Source organism: Neovison vison, chromosome 4, assembly GCF_020171115.1.
Source record: "Neovison vison isolate M4711 chromosome 4, ASM_NN_V1, whole genome shotgun sequence".
In the NCBI taxonomy this organism is placed as follows: domain Eukaryota; kingdom Metazoa; phylum Chordata; class Mammalia; order Carnivora; family Mustelidae; genus Neogale; species Neogale vison.
In genome coordinates this window covers 146144244-146165148 of record NC_058094.1, presented here as the reverse complement: position 1 = coordinate 146165148, position 20905 = coordinate 146144244, and the positions used below count along the sequence as shown (strand labels likewise).

Genomic DNA, 20905 nt, shown 5'->3' with positions numbered 1-20905 from the left:
TTCTAGGGACCTCATTCAATAATCTAGATGAATTTGGGACATTTATTCAAGTCACAGTCAGATCCAGATTCTAAGTGTTTTTATAAGCAACAGAAATTAAAACATAGAAAAAATATTTTTAAAATAAAATTTTCTCCATTAGCCTGTAACTACCAATTATAAATGTCACTTTCCAGATTAATAATATCTGAGACAGGGCACCTGGGTGGCTCAATGGGTTAAGCTGCTGCCTTCGGCTCGGGTCATGATCTCAGGGTCCTGGGATCGAGTCCCACATCGGGCTCTCTGCTCAGCGGGGAGCCTGCTTCCTCCTCTCTCTCTCTGCCTGCTTCTCTGCCTACTTGTAATCTCTGTCAAATAAATAAATAAAAAATCTTTAAAAAAAAATAATATCTGAGACAGTAACTAATTCAGAAGAATTATACCACATAGTTCAGGTTCAGTACACCATGAGACATGCTATTTAATGAAGATTAATCTATATAATCTATAAAAAAGGGGAACAAAATCTAACTTACCACATTTTTCAGTGCCAGAGGGTATCAAGTCCTAAAAGGAAGATATTTTAATAGCTATTACAATATATCCCCTTTATAACAAATAAGAAAAAATTTGGTCTGAGTATATATCCCAAGAAATCAAGATCTACTAAAATTCTCACTGTCAAAGGGAAAGAAAACAATGGTGTTTTCAATTAGGCTTAAAATTTTTAAATGCTATGGTATTTTATACTGAGATGAGAAAGACAGGGGAACTACTTTTTCCTTCTAGATGAAACGGAAAATGCAGGAGCTACTACACAAAGGACGATGCAACTCCATTTTGCCAGTCCTCTACCATATTCATCAAATTATGATATCATAAGATATAACATCATTAGTACAGGTTACCACTATTTTATGTGCCAAGTATATTATGTTTCTTAATCAACTGTAAGATGTACCCTAATTTGGGAGACATTATAATATGGGGGAAATATGGAAAATATTAATGTTGATGAAAAATGGTATTTCCCATGACTAATATATTTAGCTACCAAACATTTCCTGAATGTGAAAGGAAATGTCTTGTGACCAGACAAACCAAAGGATGGGACAATGTACTTAGTGTTAGTGGGAGGGAACATCTAAGAAAGTATTATGACCCTGAAAATATAACTCCTGTACTAGTCACACCTCCAAAATGATTTAAAACATCATAATTTAGAAATTTCAGAAACAGTCTAGAAAATGACACTCTGAAGTCATGATCAAAAATTATATTTAATGGTCTTAAGGTGACAGTTTCTGTAACAAACTAAGATAAAATAACAAAAGAACAAAAATACTGAGTGTATAGCTGTTCCAATCCCAAAAGGACTCACTTCGGATATTTTTTGTTCAGACTGTTCCTGACTTTGAAGTTCACTCCATTCAGATCTCACAGGTGTATCTGAGAAAAAATGAAATCTTACAATTAACATGTTTAATTCTTAAATTTCTTGCACTAAAGACACAAATAGTCCCTATATTTTAGAAACTATCACTTCCATAAAATAATCTCTTATCTATTAATTCAAGAAAATCCCCTTAGGTTTCCTTTCTTAAAATTTAATTAAAGGAATTCAGTCATCCGAGTTTATTATGTTGCTATAAATAAGCTCATTGTAATCTACACATGAAATAGACTTAAATGTACTCATTTAGTAGTACCGAAGTGTATGGCTTTAGGGTTTTTAACATTCTTGAAATCAGCTGAAATTAATAAAATATTGGTAAAATACAACTCAGGTAAGACTAGGGAGGACCCCACTAAGCATGAGACGCTGTAAACACATTAAAGCTGTTTCTATACTCTTTTTTAAAAAGAGACAGAGGAGAAATATATTATCAAGGCTTTGAAATATCACTTTCTCCCAGTTCTCACTAATACTCAGGGGCCTAACATCTCCCTCAATTCACACCAACTGAACTGATGCCCACCTACAACCCAATTTAAATATTTACTTACCTAAAATGGCACCCAGTGAAGCAATTAATGCCTTTTCATAAATAAGTGCTATATTTAGTGAATGAAAAGACACCAACTTGCAAATACAACTGTACCGAATTTAACTAAAATTAAGTAACATTTTAGCAATCTTGCAAATAAAAAATATCATTTTCAAGTATTTAAAAAAATAAGTTTTTTTCATATAAGGAATTAAAAACATTTGTCAGTATCAATTCAAACCTCTTGAATTTTATTATGCAACTCAGCAGCAACTAGACTAAAATCAGCCATGTTTTTTGGATTTTATTATTATGGTATGAAGTATGTAAAAGCAGAAAAGACACTCACTATGTTCACTTGCTAATACAAAAGATTCAGGAGTTCTTTCAGGTAGCGGAGGAGGTGAATCTTCACTAACGTCAACATCTATATTAAATACATAAGATTCAGACAATTATAAACTTGTTAAAGAATATTAATTCACTAAAGAATCAATCTGTTATCTAACCAAGAAAACTCTGACATTCTAAAAATCAATTCCACAAGTATCTAAGAAAGCCAGTTTTTAAAAAAGCAAAAAACAAACAAGAAATCCTTACTACCTGACACGATATCAAGAATTATGAAACTTAATGAACAAAACCTTAATGAACAAATGAACTCCCATCACTGCTGCATTCTCTCCTGACTTTCCTGACACCCTGCAGATGTTACTCACTCTGCCCTCTGTGTTGGAAACAGTTTTCAGCAGAAAGCAAGGGTTTTCAGATGATGCTTTGGTTCCATGAAGGAAAGCTTTGGTCATTTGACTTAAGCCAGTGTTTCCCAAACTGGAATCATATACTTAATTCCTTTCATGAATTGTGCCGTATTACATACTACCATCTGTCCTATTTACTCATTTTTAACTCAAATCCCATTCATTTTTAACTTAACTATGCCCTTTGGTCACATTTTATTAATTTTTTGGGTCATATTTTAAACAGTAACGACAAATACCAAATTTGAAGTGTTATTTTTCTAATATACACAGAGCTATTAAACTTTTTTGAATGTTCATTTATTTAATGCCTAAAATCTTCTGAACAGTGGCATATGACCTACTCTGAGAATACTGACTGAAATCATATTAAAGCTTTTCACCAGTAAAAACAAAATCACTCTAGGAAAAGATAATGCACTAAGTGAGTCTCATCAGTTAACTTATAACATAGACTATATTAGATTTCATTTTAAAAGATTTTATTTAGTTATCTGAGAAAGAGCGCATGTGCACACAATCAGGGGGAGCAACAGGCAGAGGGAGAAGGAGGCTTCCAGCTGAGCAGAGAGCCGGACGTAGCCTTGATCCCAGGATCCTGGGATCATGGCCTGAGCTGAAGGCAGCCACTTAACTGACTGAGGCACCCAGGTGTCCCTGTATTAGATCTTTTGAGATTTCACTGGAGGCAGAGAAAGAAAATGTGAGGATATAATTCTGTGTATGGATTCTCAGTTTAGAAAGGATAGAGTGAGGAAAGGGAAATACAAGAATCCTATATTATTTTGTCTGGGCCCAACAACTATTCTCTTTAAAAAATGAACAATCGGGTGCCTGGGTGGCTCAGCAGGTTGAAGCCTCTGCCTTCGGCTCAGGTCATTATCTCAGGGTCCTGGGATCGAGTCCCGCGCCCGCTTCCTCCTCTCTCTCTCTGTCTGCCTCTCTGCCTACTTGTGATCTGTCAAATAAATAAATAAATAAAATCTTAAAAAAAAAAAAAGAACAATCTTGCCATGGTACTTTGCTATTTAACCATATCTGACAGGCTTTGTATTAAAGAGACTGAAAAATCAGCAAAGCCTTTTCAAGTTTCAACTAGCATGAGCTAGTAGGATTGCTCTTATCCTTCCTACATTTATTTAACTAAAGACCAAAGAAAATACAGCTTCTGGATCCTGCTGAGAAAAGAATTCCAGCTCATTACTTTATACACAGTCCATCACTGGAACTGGAACTCTCTCCTGCATATAAAGTTAAGCCACTATAGAACAATCCACCTTATCCAGTGGTAATAATTACAGCCATCACCATTCTTCCCTTGCCTTTATATTAGTAACAGCTCACAACTGAAGGGATGGCTACTGGAAAGAAGGGATGCATAAACTCCCACTGTGCCATTTCATAATAAAGTGAACAAATCAGGAAGAGTAGTCTTGCTTAGTTTACATCAAATATCAGGTATCTTTCCAGAAACTTTGTATCTCTTTTTCTCATGACAATCTTTATTCTTAAAGGCTTTTATTTTCTAACTGTGGCTCTTGCTTCTCAGCTCCATGTTTTTTCTTGGATTTCGGGATCGCCTTTCCTATATTATAAACTTCTGTTTTAGAGGGTATCCAACCAAGGACTGCATATTTTACACAGGCTTTTTGCAAATCATACATTGAATGGGGACTTATTGTAGCCAAGTTGGAGAAATCTTTCAGGAGGCCTGAGTCAATATTAAAATAAGAATTCACAGCCAGGAATTTTTGTCAGGCAGTAACTTACACAAAACGGTGTTTAAGGAATCAAAACAAAATTATTCTGTTTAACTTCCTAACAAGTTCTAGAACAAGCAAACAAAAACCTAATTCTTATACCAGTGATTCATCTATAAAGCAAATTAAACTAAACATTAAAAATAGGACTCCTTGTGGGGCGCCTGGGTGGCTCAGTGGGTTAAGCCGCTGCCTTCGGCTCAGGTCATGATCTCAGGGTCCTGGGATCGAGTCCCACATCGGGCTCTCTGCTCAGCAAGGAGCCTGCTTCCCTCTCTCTCTCTCTCTGCCTGCCTCTCTGCCTACTTGTGATCTCTCTCTTCAAATAAATAAATAAAATCTTTAAAAAAAAAAAAATAGGACTCCTTGTTGTTGTCAAGTCATAGTATGGAATACTTACACAGGAAAATTTTCAGTTAATACCAAATCCATTTAGTATAGTTAGAATAGGGCAAAAGGAAACCATAAATCACATTTATAACTATCTTTGCCTTGGCATACGAATAAAATAGAGAGAATACAAGTGAGGTGGTATACAGCAGGATGATTTCAACTATCCTTACACAGTATTTTGTATTTTAAAGGAACTCCTTCTGTTATCACAGAAAGATTCATCAGGTAGTAATATCTTTTTATGAGCATATCCTTTCTGTCCTCACACCAAATTCTATTTCCATGAATGGTTTAAAGAAATACATTTCCTAGGTACAAGATACATGCCTGACATGCTACAAAAGCCTAAAATGAAAATTTCAACTCATTTTCTTGCATAGTTATAGCTTGGCAGTCATTTTTCAAACTCCGAAGTGGAGGAAGAAAAAGATATTAACAATTTTAAATTATGGCTAACTGGTAAAGTAGTATTTATGGCGGTAACAATCATCTTCTGAAGATCCAGAAGAGGGGTGCCTGAGTGGCTCAGTCAGTTAAGTGTCTGATGCTTAGCTTCAGCTTGGGTTGTGATCTTGGGGTCCTGAAATGGAGCCCTGCACTGGGCTCTATACTCAGCATGGAGTCTGCTTGTCCCTTTCCTACTGCTTCTCCCTCACCTCCACTCTCTCTCTGGAATAAATAAATAAAATCTTATTTTATTTATTTAACACACACACACACACACACACACACACACAGAAGAATCAAGACTACAGAGAATCCTGTAAATTTAAGAAACTACCTTAGATTCTCCTTACTCTACCAGATACATTCTCAAGATTAAAAAACACAGTATGTGGGAGCTGGGGGAAATAAAGGCACCAAAGTATGAGTGGTACTTATTAGGTTAGAAATAGAAAAACGAAGTTATCTTTCAAGTTCACAGTACTTACTCTGCCCGCACTTTGTAAATACCAACCTATGTAAGTCAAGACCAAAGTTCACTGACAAGTAAATGACCACTGATAATCAATCTACCCGTAACAGCTTTTGTGTTTATTACATTTGCTCTCAACTTTATGGCCTATTTAAGAAGGCAGCCAGGATTTTTTTAGTAGATTAAATATGAGTTCCAACAACCAACAATACATCTTGGGAACCAAATGTACGTATTACCTTGAAAACCTACGACAGTTTTAAAAAGAGAATCATTAATTAAATAATAGTAGCAGTGACTTAGATAAGGAGGATATATCACATTCACTACTGACAATTAAATTTCCTGTGTTCTGCTAAGTAGTTGCAATTTTGCTTCTTGGTTAATCTCAGAGTTGAAAATAGCTTCATTTGCAAGTATTTTGTGAAGAGAATTGTTTTAAAAGGTGTTTTGTAGTTAAACAAGCAGAAAAAGATGATTAACCAGTTATTTGTGATAAACGTGAATGAAATTAAATGGCCAGTCAAGCCATCCCACATTATTTGTGTCACTGTTACTTTAAGCCATTCTATCTTCCCCAAAGGATTTCTAATTATTCAGTGAGCTAAATCTCTGAACCCACAGAAAATAGTAAAAACTATAACACAGGAAGAAAAAAAAAAAAAAAAAAACCACAAAAATTTTCAGTTACTTCAACTGAAATACCTGGGAAACACAAAAACTAATGATTCAATTAACCAAATTAAGGAAACAATATACAAAAGCTTACTTTTAAAAAAAAGTATGTAAGATACTGAAATTCTGCTGTAGATACTAGAGTGAAATGTGGAATAATACATAATTAATATATGGGGCGCCTGGGTGGCTCAGTTGGTTAAGCAACCGCCTTCGGCTCAGGTCACGGTCCCGGAGCCCCGGGATCGAGTCCCGCATCAGGCTCCCAGCTCCATCGGGAGTCTGCTTCTCCCTCTGACCTTCCCGCCTCTCATGCTCTCTCTCTCAAATAAATAAATAAAAAAAATTAAAAAAAAAAAAAAACAAAACCATAATTAATATAGATAAATGCTTAGAACAGTGACTGGCACAGAATAAAAATATTTAAGTGTTAGATACTGTTATTATTACCTTTTTCAGCACCTGAATGTATTGTTCCTGCTATATCATGTCTAGCAATGGACATTGGCAATACTTTCCTTGCAGAAATGCTTTCAGTACTAGTGGCAGCAGAAACCGTGGCACTTGCTGTTGAAATATTAGTTTTATTTGTGGTCACAGCACCATCAGAGTTTCTTTCATCTGAGTCCGAGTCATCAGAGTGAAGAGGATTAGTGAAACTGAGGGGTGCTCTGAATAGAGGCGGACTGTTGGGATTATCTGCAAGATCCTGGGTCTCAGCTGGTGTTGCGGGGCTCGGTGTTAGACTCACAGTTTTCACTGCTTGACAGTGGATATCTGAGGATTTGCCTTCCGATGAATCAGGCCTGGGTAGGGTATTTTCAGGTCCATGAAATGACCATGTTACATGTCCTTTCTCATCAAGAGGCAAGCGGTCTGGCCTTGGAGGTGTGCATGAATTCTTCTGTGATTCTTCTGGTGGAGTAAGTGGAACTTTATTCAACTGTGTTGCACTGCAGTCCACACAAGAATTCTGAGAAACATCATCAACTTTTAGATCCCCTGAACTCAATTCCTGTGACTTAGAGATTTTATCACCTATACAAGGTGGAGTCGATTTAATTTTAATGGCATGTCCCCTATTCAAAAGCGTGTTCCCATCAAAACTTTTTGGTCCCTCTTGGAGGGGGACCTTCTTAATCTCAAAACTTAAATTTCGCTCCAATTTTTTATCCATCTGTTCACCAGCTGATTCATTTTTCCCTGGAAGATCTGCTGATTTGTTGTAGTTTCTGTTGAGGTCTGTTGAATGTTGTTCTGATGAAACCATATGCAACACTGGCTTTGGATGGTATCTATCATTGTCCTGCCACACAGTAGTGACTGTTGGAAAAGCTGAAGGGGGAGAGGGTGTCAAGATGGGTGGCACTGGATGAGGTTCTGGTGGCTGAAGTATTTCTTCCTTGGCATCCCCTTCTACAAGGCAACTGAAAAACAGTAAGAAAAGAGTATAATAAGAATATTCATCCCTTTATGAATAAAAAATTATAAACTGTCAAAATTCAATGGTTAATAAGGTAATACATGTGCATTATTTACAAATACAAGAATTTTAATGAAAAACAGCAGTCTCCTCCCACAGCCCTTCTGCTATCCAGAGACATGAACTTTCATCTTTTTTAAATAGCTACTTCAAAATGCATAAATTGCTATTTCTTGATTTCCCTCACACATTCTCCATTGTCTTCCTACTGTGTATCTTTTCCATCTTCTCAATACTGTTCTATTGTAACATTTAATTCAATCTTATGACTACAGATATTCTTACAGATGACACCATGATTTCCTACATTTTCTTACACAACTTCCTGTTTTTCTTAATTGTCTTGGGTTTCAGATGGCTTAGTTTTCTATGTATCATCAGTAATTCAGCCCTTCTTTGAACTTTCTAACAGATTTGTACACCTCCTTTTAAATGGTCAATCAAGCACACTAGGTAACTATCAATACCACAGATGTTCCTCTAAGATCCTTGGCCCTGTGCTCCAGTGTGTACCACTGACTACCTAGGTCACCACAGAGCTGATGTTCTCTCCTGTGTCAGACCCTTCTGTTTTCCAGGTTCCAACTTAGTTTCTCTAGTTCCACTTCCTTGTTTTGGTGGCCATATCCTCAGTTGCTCCTTAAGAACCATATATAGGAGGCAGAACTGCCTGGGTGGCTCAGTCAGTTAAGTGTCTGCCTTCAGCTCAGGTCATGATCTCAGGGTCCTGAGATCAAGCCCCACATCCGGCTCCCCATTCAACAGGGAGTCTGCTTCTCCCTCTCTTCTCTGCCCCACCCCACCTCCACTCGTTCACTCTCTTGCTCTCTCTCAAATAAAGAAATAAAATCTTTGGGAAAAAAAAAGAATGGAGTATTAAAAATTACTGGAAGATGTCTACATATTATGTAAGGGGGAGGGCTTGAGGCTTGTGGCTTAGTGGTCATCTAACTGCATGGTAACTGAGTACCGCCCTTGCAAATCACTGGTGGGCCACAACCATGAATAAGTATACGTTTCATCTCTTGGGTTGGTTAGTTCTTCCAGAGGGAGATTCTCTCCCACCAGCAATTTGGCAGAAGGGAGCTAGAGGATCTGACCATTCAGCATACATATTCCTGTTTGCAGCAAGGCACTACAAACCCCACCATCACCTGGACCTGATGTCCTTGAATCCAGAGACTCCCTGGTTCAACTGCTCCAGAGTAAATCCTTCCTGAGTGTCCAAATGATGTAAGGAGAAGCAGTCCTTTGCTCAATTTAATGTAAGGAATCTGGTATCATGAACTCATTAATACTCAAAACACTCTAAAGAGTACTTAAATACTCTTCTTGTTTTTAGTCCCATCCTACACACCAGCCTTAAGGAGGCCTTCCAATTTCTGAGCTTTTCTGGGGGTTCTTTGGAAAATCATGTTGGTTCTTTCTGGTTTCCTCCACCTACAGGAAAGCAAGTTTTAGCTTTCTCTTTTAAGTCCCTTTTCAATGGCCATGTGCTTTCTACAATTTTGTTGATGTATCTGATGCCACCCCTCTCCAATTCTGTTTTTTAATCTCTATACATTTTTATATCCCTTCACTATAATTTTAGGAAGTTCATGGAGGGACGAGAGTTAAATGTGTTCAAGCAGGCTTATTTAACTAGTAATCTTTTTCTTAAGATTTATTTGAGAAAGCGTGTACACACATGTATGCGTGTGGGTGAGGAGGGCCAGAGGGAGAGGGAGAGAGAGAATCTCAAGCTGACTCCTGCTGAGTTTACAGCCAGACACATGACTTGATCCCACAACCCATGAGACCATGACCTGAGATGAAATCAAGAGTCAGATGTTCAACTGACTGAGCCACGCAGGTACCCCTTAATCAAGAATATTCTAAGTGCTTTTTGGAAGCAGTCTGTGTAGGATATGTTGATAATTCACATTTTTAAAAATAGCTTTACTTAGGTATAGTTGATATACAAAAACCAATACGTTTTATGTATAAATGTGATGAGTTATACCCATGATACTATCACCACAATCAAGGTAATAAACATATATCCATCACCCCAAAGTTTCCTTGTGTCCCTTTGTGGGTTTTTGTGGCTACTCAAATGTGACTGCTAATTACACTAACAGACTTTTTTCCCTCATCCTTCCTTGATGTAAGTTTACAACAAGGCTTAAAACACTTAAATAGCACTTATTCTAAGCTCAGCCACAAAAAATATATGCAACATATGGATTGTCCACTATAGTGTCCAACACTCACATTTTATTTTTAAAGATTTTATTTATTTATTTGACAGAGATCACAAGCAGGCAGAGAGAAGGTGGAAGCAGGCTCCCTGCCGAGCAGAGAGCCTGATGCGGGGCTTGATCCCAGGACCATAAGATCATGACCTGAGCAGATGACAGAGGCTTAACCCACTGAGCCACCCAGGCGCCCCTCACTTTTTATTTTTTTTTAAGATTTTATTTATTTGAGAGAGTGAGTGAGAAAGAGAGAAAGAGAGAAGGAGCAGGGGGAGGAGCAGAGGGAGAAGCAGACTCCCCGCTGAGCAGGGAGCAGGACATGGGGCTCGAGCCTCAGACTCCAAGATCATGACCTGAGCCGAAGGCACATACTTAACCAACTGAGCCAACCAGGTACCCCAATGTCTAGCAAACTCTTAAGGAGGAAAAAAATTGTTGAATCCTATATAAAAGAAGTCCTACTTTGAGGGAAGGCCAATCCATTTGGGCAGATCTTTGCTTAAAACAAGACCCTGGATAAGCCATTCTAATAGTTTATTATTATAGATCTTCTACTGTGCCTCCTTTTAAAAGTAATTCAATTATGCAAGCTGATGCAACCACTCTGGAAAACAGCAGGGAGGTTCCTCAAAGTTGAAAATAGAGCTACCTTATGACCCAGCAATTGCTGGGTATTTACCCTAAAGATACAAACGTAGTGATCCAAAGGGGCACGTGCACCCAAATGTTTACAGCAGCAATGTCCACAATAGCCAAACTATGGAAAGAACCTGGATGTCCATCAACAGATGAATGGATAAAGAAGAAGTGGTGTGTGTGTGTGTTTGTGTGTAAAATGGAATACTATGCAGCCATCAAAAGAAATGAAATCTTGCCATTTGCGACATGGATGGAGCTAGCAGGTATTATGCTTAGCGAAGTGAATCAATCAAAGAAAGACAATTATCATATGATCTCCCTAATATGAGGAATTTGAGAGGCAATGTGGGGGGTTTGGGGGGTAGGAAAGGAATAAATGAAACAAGATGGGATCAGGAGAGAGACAAACTATGAGACTCTTACTGTCACAAAACAAACTGAGGGTGATGGGGGGGAGGGAGAGGGTGGTGGGGTTATGGACATTGGGTAGGGTATGTCCTATGGTGAGTGCTGTCAAGTGTGTAAACCTGGCGATTCACAGACTGTACCCCTGGGGCAACATACATTATATGTTAATTTAAAAAATTAAAAAGTAATTCAATTAACACCATTTTAATTCTACACTATCATGAGAAAACTAATATGTAATGGAAATCTAGTATGTGCCAAGTCCCATATGTAGCATTTTCACATAGTTTATCTCTTTTCATCCTTAGGACAATACTTAAAAAAAAAAAAAAAAAAAAACCAACCCAGGATCAAGTAAGTTAAGTAACTTAATCACAACTTCAAAGGTGGTAAACGGGCGAAAAGGACTTGAAACTAAAGTTTTCTGAGTTTACCTATATTCTTTCTATACTACCACGTAACTGACTTAGCAGCTACCCTAAAAGAAAAAAGAAATAAAAAGGAATACAAGAATATATCTTGACTTTATTACAAATGAGTCTGGTATGAAAGTGATAAAATGCTGAGAGAAACAAACTCATCTTTGCTAGTAATATTATTAATTTCTTTAATGCACATACAATTTTTGACAATATTACTTTTTTAGTCATTATGCAAAAACTGAAATATTTATAGAGTATTTAAAAATTTAATTGTACTACATACCAAAATATGAGCTACTATCAATTCACGGTTATGTTCACTACTCTGGTACAGGGTACTACTGAGATTTTACCCAAAGTGCAACAGAATTTTTAGTACACCAGTAACAAATCAGCTGCCATGTACATGCCAAACCCAAGACAAAAGAATGATAAAAGTTATAAAAATAATTTGGAAATAATCAGAATTTAATTAACAGTGGGTAAAATTTAAAAAAAAAAAACAAAAACAGTGGGTAAAATAAAAATATCCTTTCAAAGAAAATGTGACGTACAATACCTGCGGGTCCTTGGTGGTTTTGGAGGAGGAGAATCTTGTTTGTCAGGATCTATGGAGCTGACCATATTTTCAGTGTTAATTTCATTCTCCTGAGAGGGGAGGAAAAATGCTTCATTAAAGTTAGAAGAAAAGTAATTCTCCTTTTTCATGTTTCACATAAACTGCCTCTAGGCTTTTCAATTTTTAAAATAATGCCAATTTTCCCAAACAACAAAAAGTTTTATATTCTCTCTATTTTAGATTAAATAAGGGCCAAACTTCAATGAGAGAAATTAGTATCAAAGAACAGTCTGGCAATTATCATATGATCTCCCTGATAGAGGAATTTGAAAGGCAAAGTGGAGGGTTTGGGGGTAGGGAAGGAAAAAATGAAACAAGATGGGATCGGGAGGTAGATAAACCATAAGAGACTCTTAATGTCAACAAAACAAACTGAGGGTTGCAGGGGTGTGTGTGGAGGAGTGTGGTATGGAGAGGGTGGTGGGGTTACAGACATTTGGGGAGGGTGTGCTACGGTGAGTGCTGTGAGGTGTATAAGCCTGACAATTCACAGACCTGTACCCCTAGGACAAATAATACATTATATGTTGATAAAAAATATATATGTATCTTTAGAAATAAATAAATAAATTTGAATGATAAAAAAAAAAAAAGAAAAACCAGTCTGGGACTCCTGGCTGGCTCAATCAAAAGAGCATGTGACTCCTGATCTTGGGGTCATGAGTTTGAGCCCTACACTGGATAGAGATTACTAAAAAATAAATAAATAAACTTAAAACAAAAACAAAAACAAACCCAGTCTATCTCCAGTTACTGAAAACTTAATTGTGTACCATGGCTTTTCAACACATTTCAAATGCTACTATAAAGGAAGAGATTTCCAAGAATATAAAGATAAAAAAAGATACCACCTTTTTCAGGCATCACTACCAGTATAATCTTAACATGTACAGAGAGGGGGGATAAAGCCAACAAAATAAGGCTTCTATCTTTTACTTTTCCCAATTTTTTGGGATTCCTCTTGCTATCTAGTAAGTACTTTTAAGCCGGCCCAGATCGCATTTCAATCACTCTTTGCCCTCCCTTTATCACCACAGAGTGCCCTGCTCCATTAGCATATATAGCCCTTGTATCACTCCCTAACCAAATAAACCCCAAAAAGGCAGACAGAGCCCAATTCAGGGATTTCCTTGTTCTTGCTGGTCTCGAGGACCAGTAATATTCCTTAACATGGATGTTCCAGAGTCAATACAGTTTAAAGAATCTTAGGTTGTGTTTAGAACTGTGAATAGAAGAGTTGTGAAATTAATACATAAAACACTGCCTTGAATTAGTTTTACCCTCAAGGAAGTAACTCAGTTTTATCTGGCTAGGATATGTTAACAGGCCAGAAGACAATGATTTTTACCCTTGCCAACATCTCAGATTAATTTTAAAGAAAAGAAGCTATCTTTACACACACTATGATTAAAGAACTCTCAAACTGTAGTTGCCTTTTTTTTTTTTTTTTTACCTCAAAAGACACTGTTACTGTGTCCATCTGTAGCACTTTCTCTGCCTTTGTAACTGTTTCTTGCCAGTGACTTTTTTTTAACTAAGTATGCCCAACTAAGGAAAACAGAGATTTCAGCTTTTCCACAATTTCAGTGCACCCCATCTCCTATACATAATCAGATGTATTAGAAGAGTTTTATGCATCTTAATATGTATCTTACTCTGACCCAAACAATAACATGGAATGGATATTTTCACTCTTAATTAAAGCCACCTAGCCATAACAAAGGCATCTGTTGTAGGGATATCTGCTAAGGTAGGGTACCAGGTAATCTATTGTCCGAATCAGGGCTCTTTGAGAACGGAAATGGGAGCACTAATTATTATTACACCTAGACAAATATAAATTGGTATTGCCTCAGGTAAATCAGGTCTTTTGGATGCCAAACTTAGATCCTCAAACATCACCAGAATTTAGACATTCTTTGCATCATAAAGATAATTCATTTGCTTACACAGTCCCATAACAGTTAATATTTTTGTATCAAAATCTGTACACATTCACATTAAGTAGGTTAAATAAAGGTTAACCATATGAAACTGCTTCTAATCTGTAAAACACACCAATTTTTTATAGTACAATATGAACAGCCTCGAGTCAAGTCAGGTTTTCCTGTCAAATGAGTGTAATACCAAATCAACACTCTCACCTCTCTTATCCCCCTTCTCTTCTCTCTCCCCTCCTCCCTACAACTTTAGGTTTTCAGAGCATTTTGGATTCTGGAATAGTAGGTAAGGCAATGTGGATCAATATGAGACATGCACTAAACCGTAATCACTAGAGGGGATACAAAAAACGTAAAGTACCTAGTACTTAACTCCAAGATGTATAGTCTAGTAATATTACCAAATTAGGAAGTAAAAGGGTAATCATAAAATCATAAAGTAGTGAAAGCGGAGATGTTATTTAAAGGTGAGAATATTAAGAATATAGCTGAAAAAAAAAAAGGATATAGCTGAAAAATATTAAGAAGTTGAGAGTATTAAGGCAGCATGTAGAATGACACAAAGAGGGGCGCCTGGGTAGCTCAGTGGGTTGGCCATCCGCCTTCGGCTTTTGTCGTGATCCCAGGGTCTTGGAATCAAGCCCCAATTTGGGCTTCCTGCGCAGTGGGGAGTCTGCTTCTCCCTCTGACCCCCACTGCTGCTCCTGCTCGCTCTCTCTCAAATAACTAAATAATATATTAAAAATAAACAAGAGAGAGATAGATAAGATATTGAGAAGAAAAAAAAAAGAACAGAGTATGGAAGGGAATAGGTGGGAAGGGAGTAAGAAGATAAATTAAGGGCATTTTCAAACAAATATGACAAAGGAAAGAAGGCGTCATGAAGGATTCCTCATTCTGGACAAATGAGAGAACGGTGGAACCATTAACAGAAAGGGCCAAAAGAGGAAAACAAACTCTAGGGGGAGGTAAGACTTTTGAACATGCTGAATTTCATCTGATGAAAGAAATCAATGTGGTAGAATAGAAATGCAGCTCAGAGAACCATTGCCTGCACAGCGTGAACAAATCCTCCTGGCTACTGGACTTCAAAACAGGACAATGTTCTTCTTATATTCCTTATTTTTCCTATAGTAATGTTTGCTCTACTCGTATCTCCTGACACTATTAACTATAGCTTTTGTCCTCTCATTTGTCCTAATGTATATAGCTCTCTTAAGGGGCTTTTATTACTAACTGAAATAATCACCAAATTTGAAGGTGAAAGGAATTTTAGCAATTAAATAATCTACTAAAATTAGGTTCTAGTATATTCTTTTGTTTCAAGAAGAGCTTACTAAAGTTATTTTTTTTACCTTTGACCACCTTCACTCATTTCACTAATTTTGTGTCTTAATATTTACTACATAACAGCCATATCAGAGGCCACAAAAGAAGATCAGAACCTAATCATCAAATACTTAAAGATATATTACCAACTGCAAAACAAAATAAATATTAAACCAAAGTGCTTTAAAAACAAAGGACAATATGGGGCGCCTGGGTGGCTCAGTGGTTTAAGCCTCTGCCTTCAGCTCAGGTCATGATCTCAGGGTCCTGGGATCGAGCCCCACATCGGGCTCTCTGCTCAGCAGGGAGCCTGCTTCCCCCCCTCTCTCTGCCTGCCTCTCTGCCTACTTGTGATCTCTCTCTGTCTATCAAATAAATAAATAAAAATCTTTAAAAAAAAAAAAAACAAAGGACAATATATTTGAGGAAAAAATACTCAGAATTCGGTATCACATCTAAAATGTACAGTGGCGCCTGGGTGGCTCAGTGGGTTAAAGCCTCTGCCTTTGGCTCAGATCATGATCCCGGGGTCCTGGAATGGAGCACTGCATTGGGCTCCCTGCTCAGCGGTGAGCCTCCTTCCCCCTCTCTCTCTCTGCCTGCCTCTCTGCCTACTTGTGATTTCTGTCAAATAAATAAATAAATAATCTTAAAAAAATAAATAAAATATACAATAACAACAGAAAGATAACACAAACTATTGTTGCTATTATTCCATCATTCTAGAATTGAAAATCCTGGTATTGATAACTGGTCTTTTATATAAGAGATAAAAAGGCATGCATGTACATCTTACAGATATTTGCTTACTGAAGTGTTTCTAAATCCCAGATCAATAGGCTACTCAATTCCAGAATAAACTTTTTTAGATCTCCTACTCTGAAAGTCATCTTGGTTGTAAATATCTCTAACAAATATCATTTATTGTAGAGTCTTATATTGTTGATCAGCATTCCAACCAAAATTTCTATGAAAATAATTCTGGAACATACATTTTAAGAGTTTTTTGTCTGTTTTTTTTTTTAAACTTTACCTTTAAATCAGAAAAATAATAAATATATTTATAACTGTTTCTCACAGCATAGGTTCAGAAACATTAAGTAATATATTTCTGATCATTTTACTCAACCACACAGTTCTAAGATGATTTTCTCCAACTTTTTAGATTCCCATTTTTTTCTGACTGGGATTTATGGTCTCCAACCACATATAAACCTGCTATAAAAACAGTCAACTAGATTCAGAAATACCTAGAAAGCAAGATTTCTTAAGAGGACACTATCAAAAAATTACCTAGAACGATAAAGCTATCTTTTCTTCTATTCAGTTGTCCTTCCCCTTTTCAAATCCACTCATCCACTGAGTTATATAGTTACATAGTGTCAGACACTACTACAGTATACAACCTTTGGCAATATGGCAATATATTTATTCTTACCAAATACAGTTTTCTCAGAATGGATTCCTTGGAAAATTGTTTTTCCTTTTTACAAAACAGAAACCCATCTCGCCCAGAGGTAATCCAGCAGTCACCATTTCAGCTTTAAAATGCAAGGACATAATCTAACATTTTAAATTCAGTTAGCAAACATTTAGTGGGTGTCTCCTATGTACCAGGCAATGAGATAAGAAAGTAGGCTTGAAATAACCATTAATCTGCCATAAGGTGGTATTTCATCTCATCCCATAACATGTGTACCATCTTTCTTCTATTCCTTATCTGTAAACCTCTGACGTATCAGACAGAAACATTCTATAACAAAATTATAATCCTAGTGTGAAATTCAGACTAATGGAAGTTTAATTTATGGAATAAAACCTAAAAACAATCAGATAATGAGAAAACAAAGATGAAAGAGCAATGCAATATTTATCACATATATTTTCTAGAAATTACTTAAATACACTTAAAAGCTTTGAAGACACTAAATACTGCATTAAAATTATTTTCAAGTAAAGACAACAAAAGCAAAAATAAACAAGCGGGACTACATCAAACTAAAAAGCTTCTACACAGCAAAGGAAACTCTCAACAAAATGGAAAGGCAACCTACGAAATAAGAGAACTGAATAGCAAAAAAACCCAACAAACAAATTGATTAAAAATGGGCAGAAGACTTGAATAGACATTTCTTCAAAGAGGACATACAGATGGTCAACAGGAATATATGAAAATATGTTCAACATCACTAATCATTACGGAAATACAAATCAGAACCACGACGAGACCGGATACCTGTTAGAATGGCTAGCATCAAAAAGACAAGAAATAACAAGTGTTAGAGAGGATGTGGAGATAAGGAAAACCTCATGCACTGTGGTGGGGATGTAAACTGGTGCAGCTATATGGAAACAATGTGGAGGTTCCTCAAAAATTAAATTAAAAAAAAAAAAGAAAGAAAGAAAGAAAAAGAACTATCATATGATCCAATAATCCCATTTCTGGGTATTTATCGGAAGGAAGTGAAAACAAAAGACACATGTCCCACCATGTTCACTGTCACCTTAGTTACAAGAGCCAAGACATGAAAGCAACCCAAATGTCCATTTATCAAAGAATGGATAAAGAAAATGTGACATATACACACAGTGGAATATCATTCAGTCATAAAAAAGAAAGAATTCTTGGCATTTCCAGCGACAGGGATGGACCTTGAGAGCATTATACTAAGTGAAAGAAGTCAAACAGAGAAAGACAAATACCATATGATCTCACCTATTTGTGGAATCTAAGAACAAACAAACAAAAAACTGAACTCAGAGATATAAAGAACAGATTGGCGCTTGCCAGAGGTGGGATGTGGGTGAAATGGGTAAAGGAGGTCAAAGGACGCAAGCTTCCAGTTATAAAATAATCTATAATTATCACTTGGCTAATAAAGGAAATACACAGTCCCTAAAACTCATGGATCAATATTAGATTAAGACACTGAGATCAGCATTTGGTAACAAGTCTCTCATTTATAAAACAAAGAAATTTCAAACAAATAGTCTGGGAAAATGCCAAAAACAATGTGAAGAAGAAAAAGGAAACAAAGGTTATAAATTTTGCAACTTATTTCCTCATTTTACTTCAGTTATTGAGACTAAGTTGATTTATCATGTGATGGTTATCAGGTTCAGGGATAAAAACATAAAGAAATTTTATCAAAAAAATAACTCAATACTTTCAAGGACAAGATGATTACAGAAAGACAGCAAATAAAAGAACTAGTTAGAAAAAAGAGGCAGACATGAGAACACTATGAGAACAAACTGATTTTTGTCAGGTCAAAATGTCTGAAAGTCCAATAAGATCTTTTAAGGCTAAAATGACACTGAACTAAATACATGCCAAAAAGGGACTTCACTGTAGGCTATAATTCTGCTTAATTAAAAAGCCTGCAAAATTAACTACAACACTTTTTATCATCATGACCAAGAACACAATTTAATTCATGTAGAATCAACTTAAAATTACTTAGGTTGGGGGGTAGAAGAAAAGAGAGAACAATGCAGTTAATTTTGTTAGAAGTAATTTGTATGTGAAACAGTAAAGATTTTTGACATAAGACCTATCTTCCTAACTATATTCTACTTTGAATATTATTTAACTTGTACTGGAGTCATTAAATATCCATGACAATTGAGAGATGCAAACAGGAAGAAGGAAAGGAGTTAATAAAATCAAGGTCAAATAAAAATAACAACTGTCACAGATATACTGATGTCAGGTAAAAACATAGATGACTGTTAAAAAGCTAAATATTACATCTTGGTAAAAAAAAAGTTTTCAGGGTGCCTGGTGGCTCAGTCGTAGAGCATAGGACTCTTGATCCTGGAGTCAAGTTTGAGCCCCACACTGGGTATAGAGATTACCTAAAAAAAATTAAAAGAAAAAAGGAAGGAAGGAAGGAAGGAAAAGAAAGAAAGGTTGGTTTTCTAGGAGGAAAGAAAGAAAGTAAGAAAAGAAAGAAAGAAAGAAGTTTTCTAAAATTAATAGACCAAGAACACCTACCACTCCTTCGGCAAGTTTCTGCGCTCCATGAATTTCATATAGTTGTAGCTGTTTTTCAAACAGTTGGGCGATAGCTCTATGAACAAGCTCATACTGCTCCTATTAGGGAGAGGACATGATAAACAGGGGAAAATAAACAAGGGAAAGACATCTGGAAAAACAAAAACAAAAACAAAAACAAAAAAACAAACCAAGAAGGCATAAAAAAAAAAATACAGTCTATAAAGTGAAACAAAAAACAGTACCTTAGTTTGCACTGCAGAATGCCTTTGTGTTCTCATTTCTTGTATTAAGTTAAATACATTAAATTCCTCTGGTATTTTCTAAAACAAAGAATTTAAAACATCAACTCTTTCATATAGACCTTTAACGTTTCAGACAGACCTTCTATACATGCTGGATGACTGAAAACATTTGCTGAGCACGACCTACCATCCATCAGACACTGTTGTTGGCATTATAGACAGAAAGTTAATCTGGACCCTCAGCTGTCAAGCTAGAGAGGTAGTGAACAAGTAAGTACCCAGCCACAGTATAACTGCAGTGCAGTGGGAATAAAAACACTGACTAGCACTGATTGGTGTGTGGAGTAAAAAGTTAAGGAAATACACCTAAGCACAGCACATTAAATGTATAATCGGTTTGGGGAATTGAGAAACTTGATGTGGATACAGCCTAAAACTTTAAGAAGGAGAGGTGTTTAAGGAGGAAAGAAGACAAGGCTACCTGGAATCAGACTGTAAACATAATAGAGCTTGAACTCATTCCACAGGTGACTGCTTTCTGGGCTGGCTATGTAAGGACCAGCTAAGAAAGTTGGCAAAATACAGATCCCTCAGCTATATCTCTGAGACTGTGAAACATCCCCAACAATTCTTTGGTACATCTGGAATCAGAACTACTACAGTAGGTAACACTGACACGAGCAGATCTGACATTCAGTCTGCTTTGCAGCAGGGAAGATAAGAGTCCGAAGGGGAGAAACTGGTAGAAGTTTACTGAAGGAATCTAAAAAAAAAAAAAAAAGATACAAACAGATTTGAAGCACACTTCTGAGGCAGAACAATTAGAACTTGGCGATCAACAAGAATATTTTGGAGTGATAAAGAAGAGTAAAAAAGGTTTCCAGGCTGGGCGCCTGGGTAGCTCAGCAAGTTAAGCTTCTACTTTTGGCTCAGGTCAGATTCTAGGGTCCTGGGATGAAGCCCCGCTTCCCCATCTCTCTCTGCCAGCTTCTCTGCCTACTTATGATTCTCTGTGTCAAATAAATAAATAAAATCTTAAAAAAAAAAAAAAAAGGCTTACTATTTGAGAGTCCTTATATACTTCGAAAGATTTTTAAAGGGTGCCTGGGTG

General features: G+C 36.6%; 1 protein-coding gene across 2 annotated transcripts in view; it reads right to left on the bottom strand.

The window, feature by feature from the left end:
• The window catches only part of PTPN12 (protein tyrosine phosphatase non-receptor type 12), a 95093-nt gene that overhangs the window by 4506 nt on the left and 69682 nt on the right, over positions 1-20905 (bottom strand). For both annotated transcript variants that reach the window (XM_044245885.1, XM_044245886.1), the window contains exons 10-16: positions 19795-19872; positions 19550-19648; positions 12224-12312; positions 6926-7902; positions 2320-2397; positions 1364-1431; positions 519-549 (exon numbers count right to left, since the gene is read on the bottom strand). In XM_044245885.1, coding sequence (XP_044101820.1) covers positions 519-549; positions 1364-1431; positions 2320-2397; positions 6926-7902; positions 12224-12312; positions 19550-19648; positions 19795-19872 — 1420 coding nt within the window. The remainder of the gene's footprint in view (positions 1-518; positions 550-1363; positions 1432-2319; positions 2398-6925; positions 7903-12223; positions 12313-19549; positions 19649-19794; positions 19873-20905) is intronic.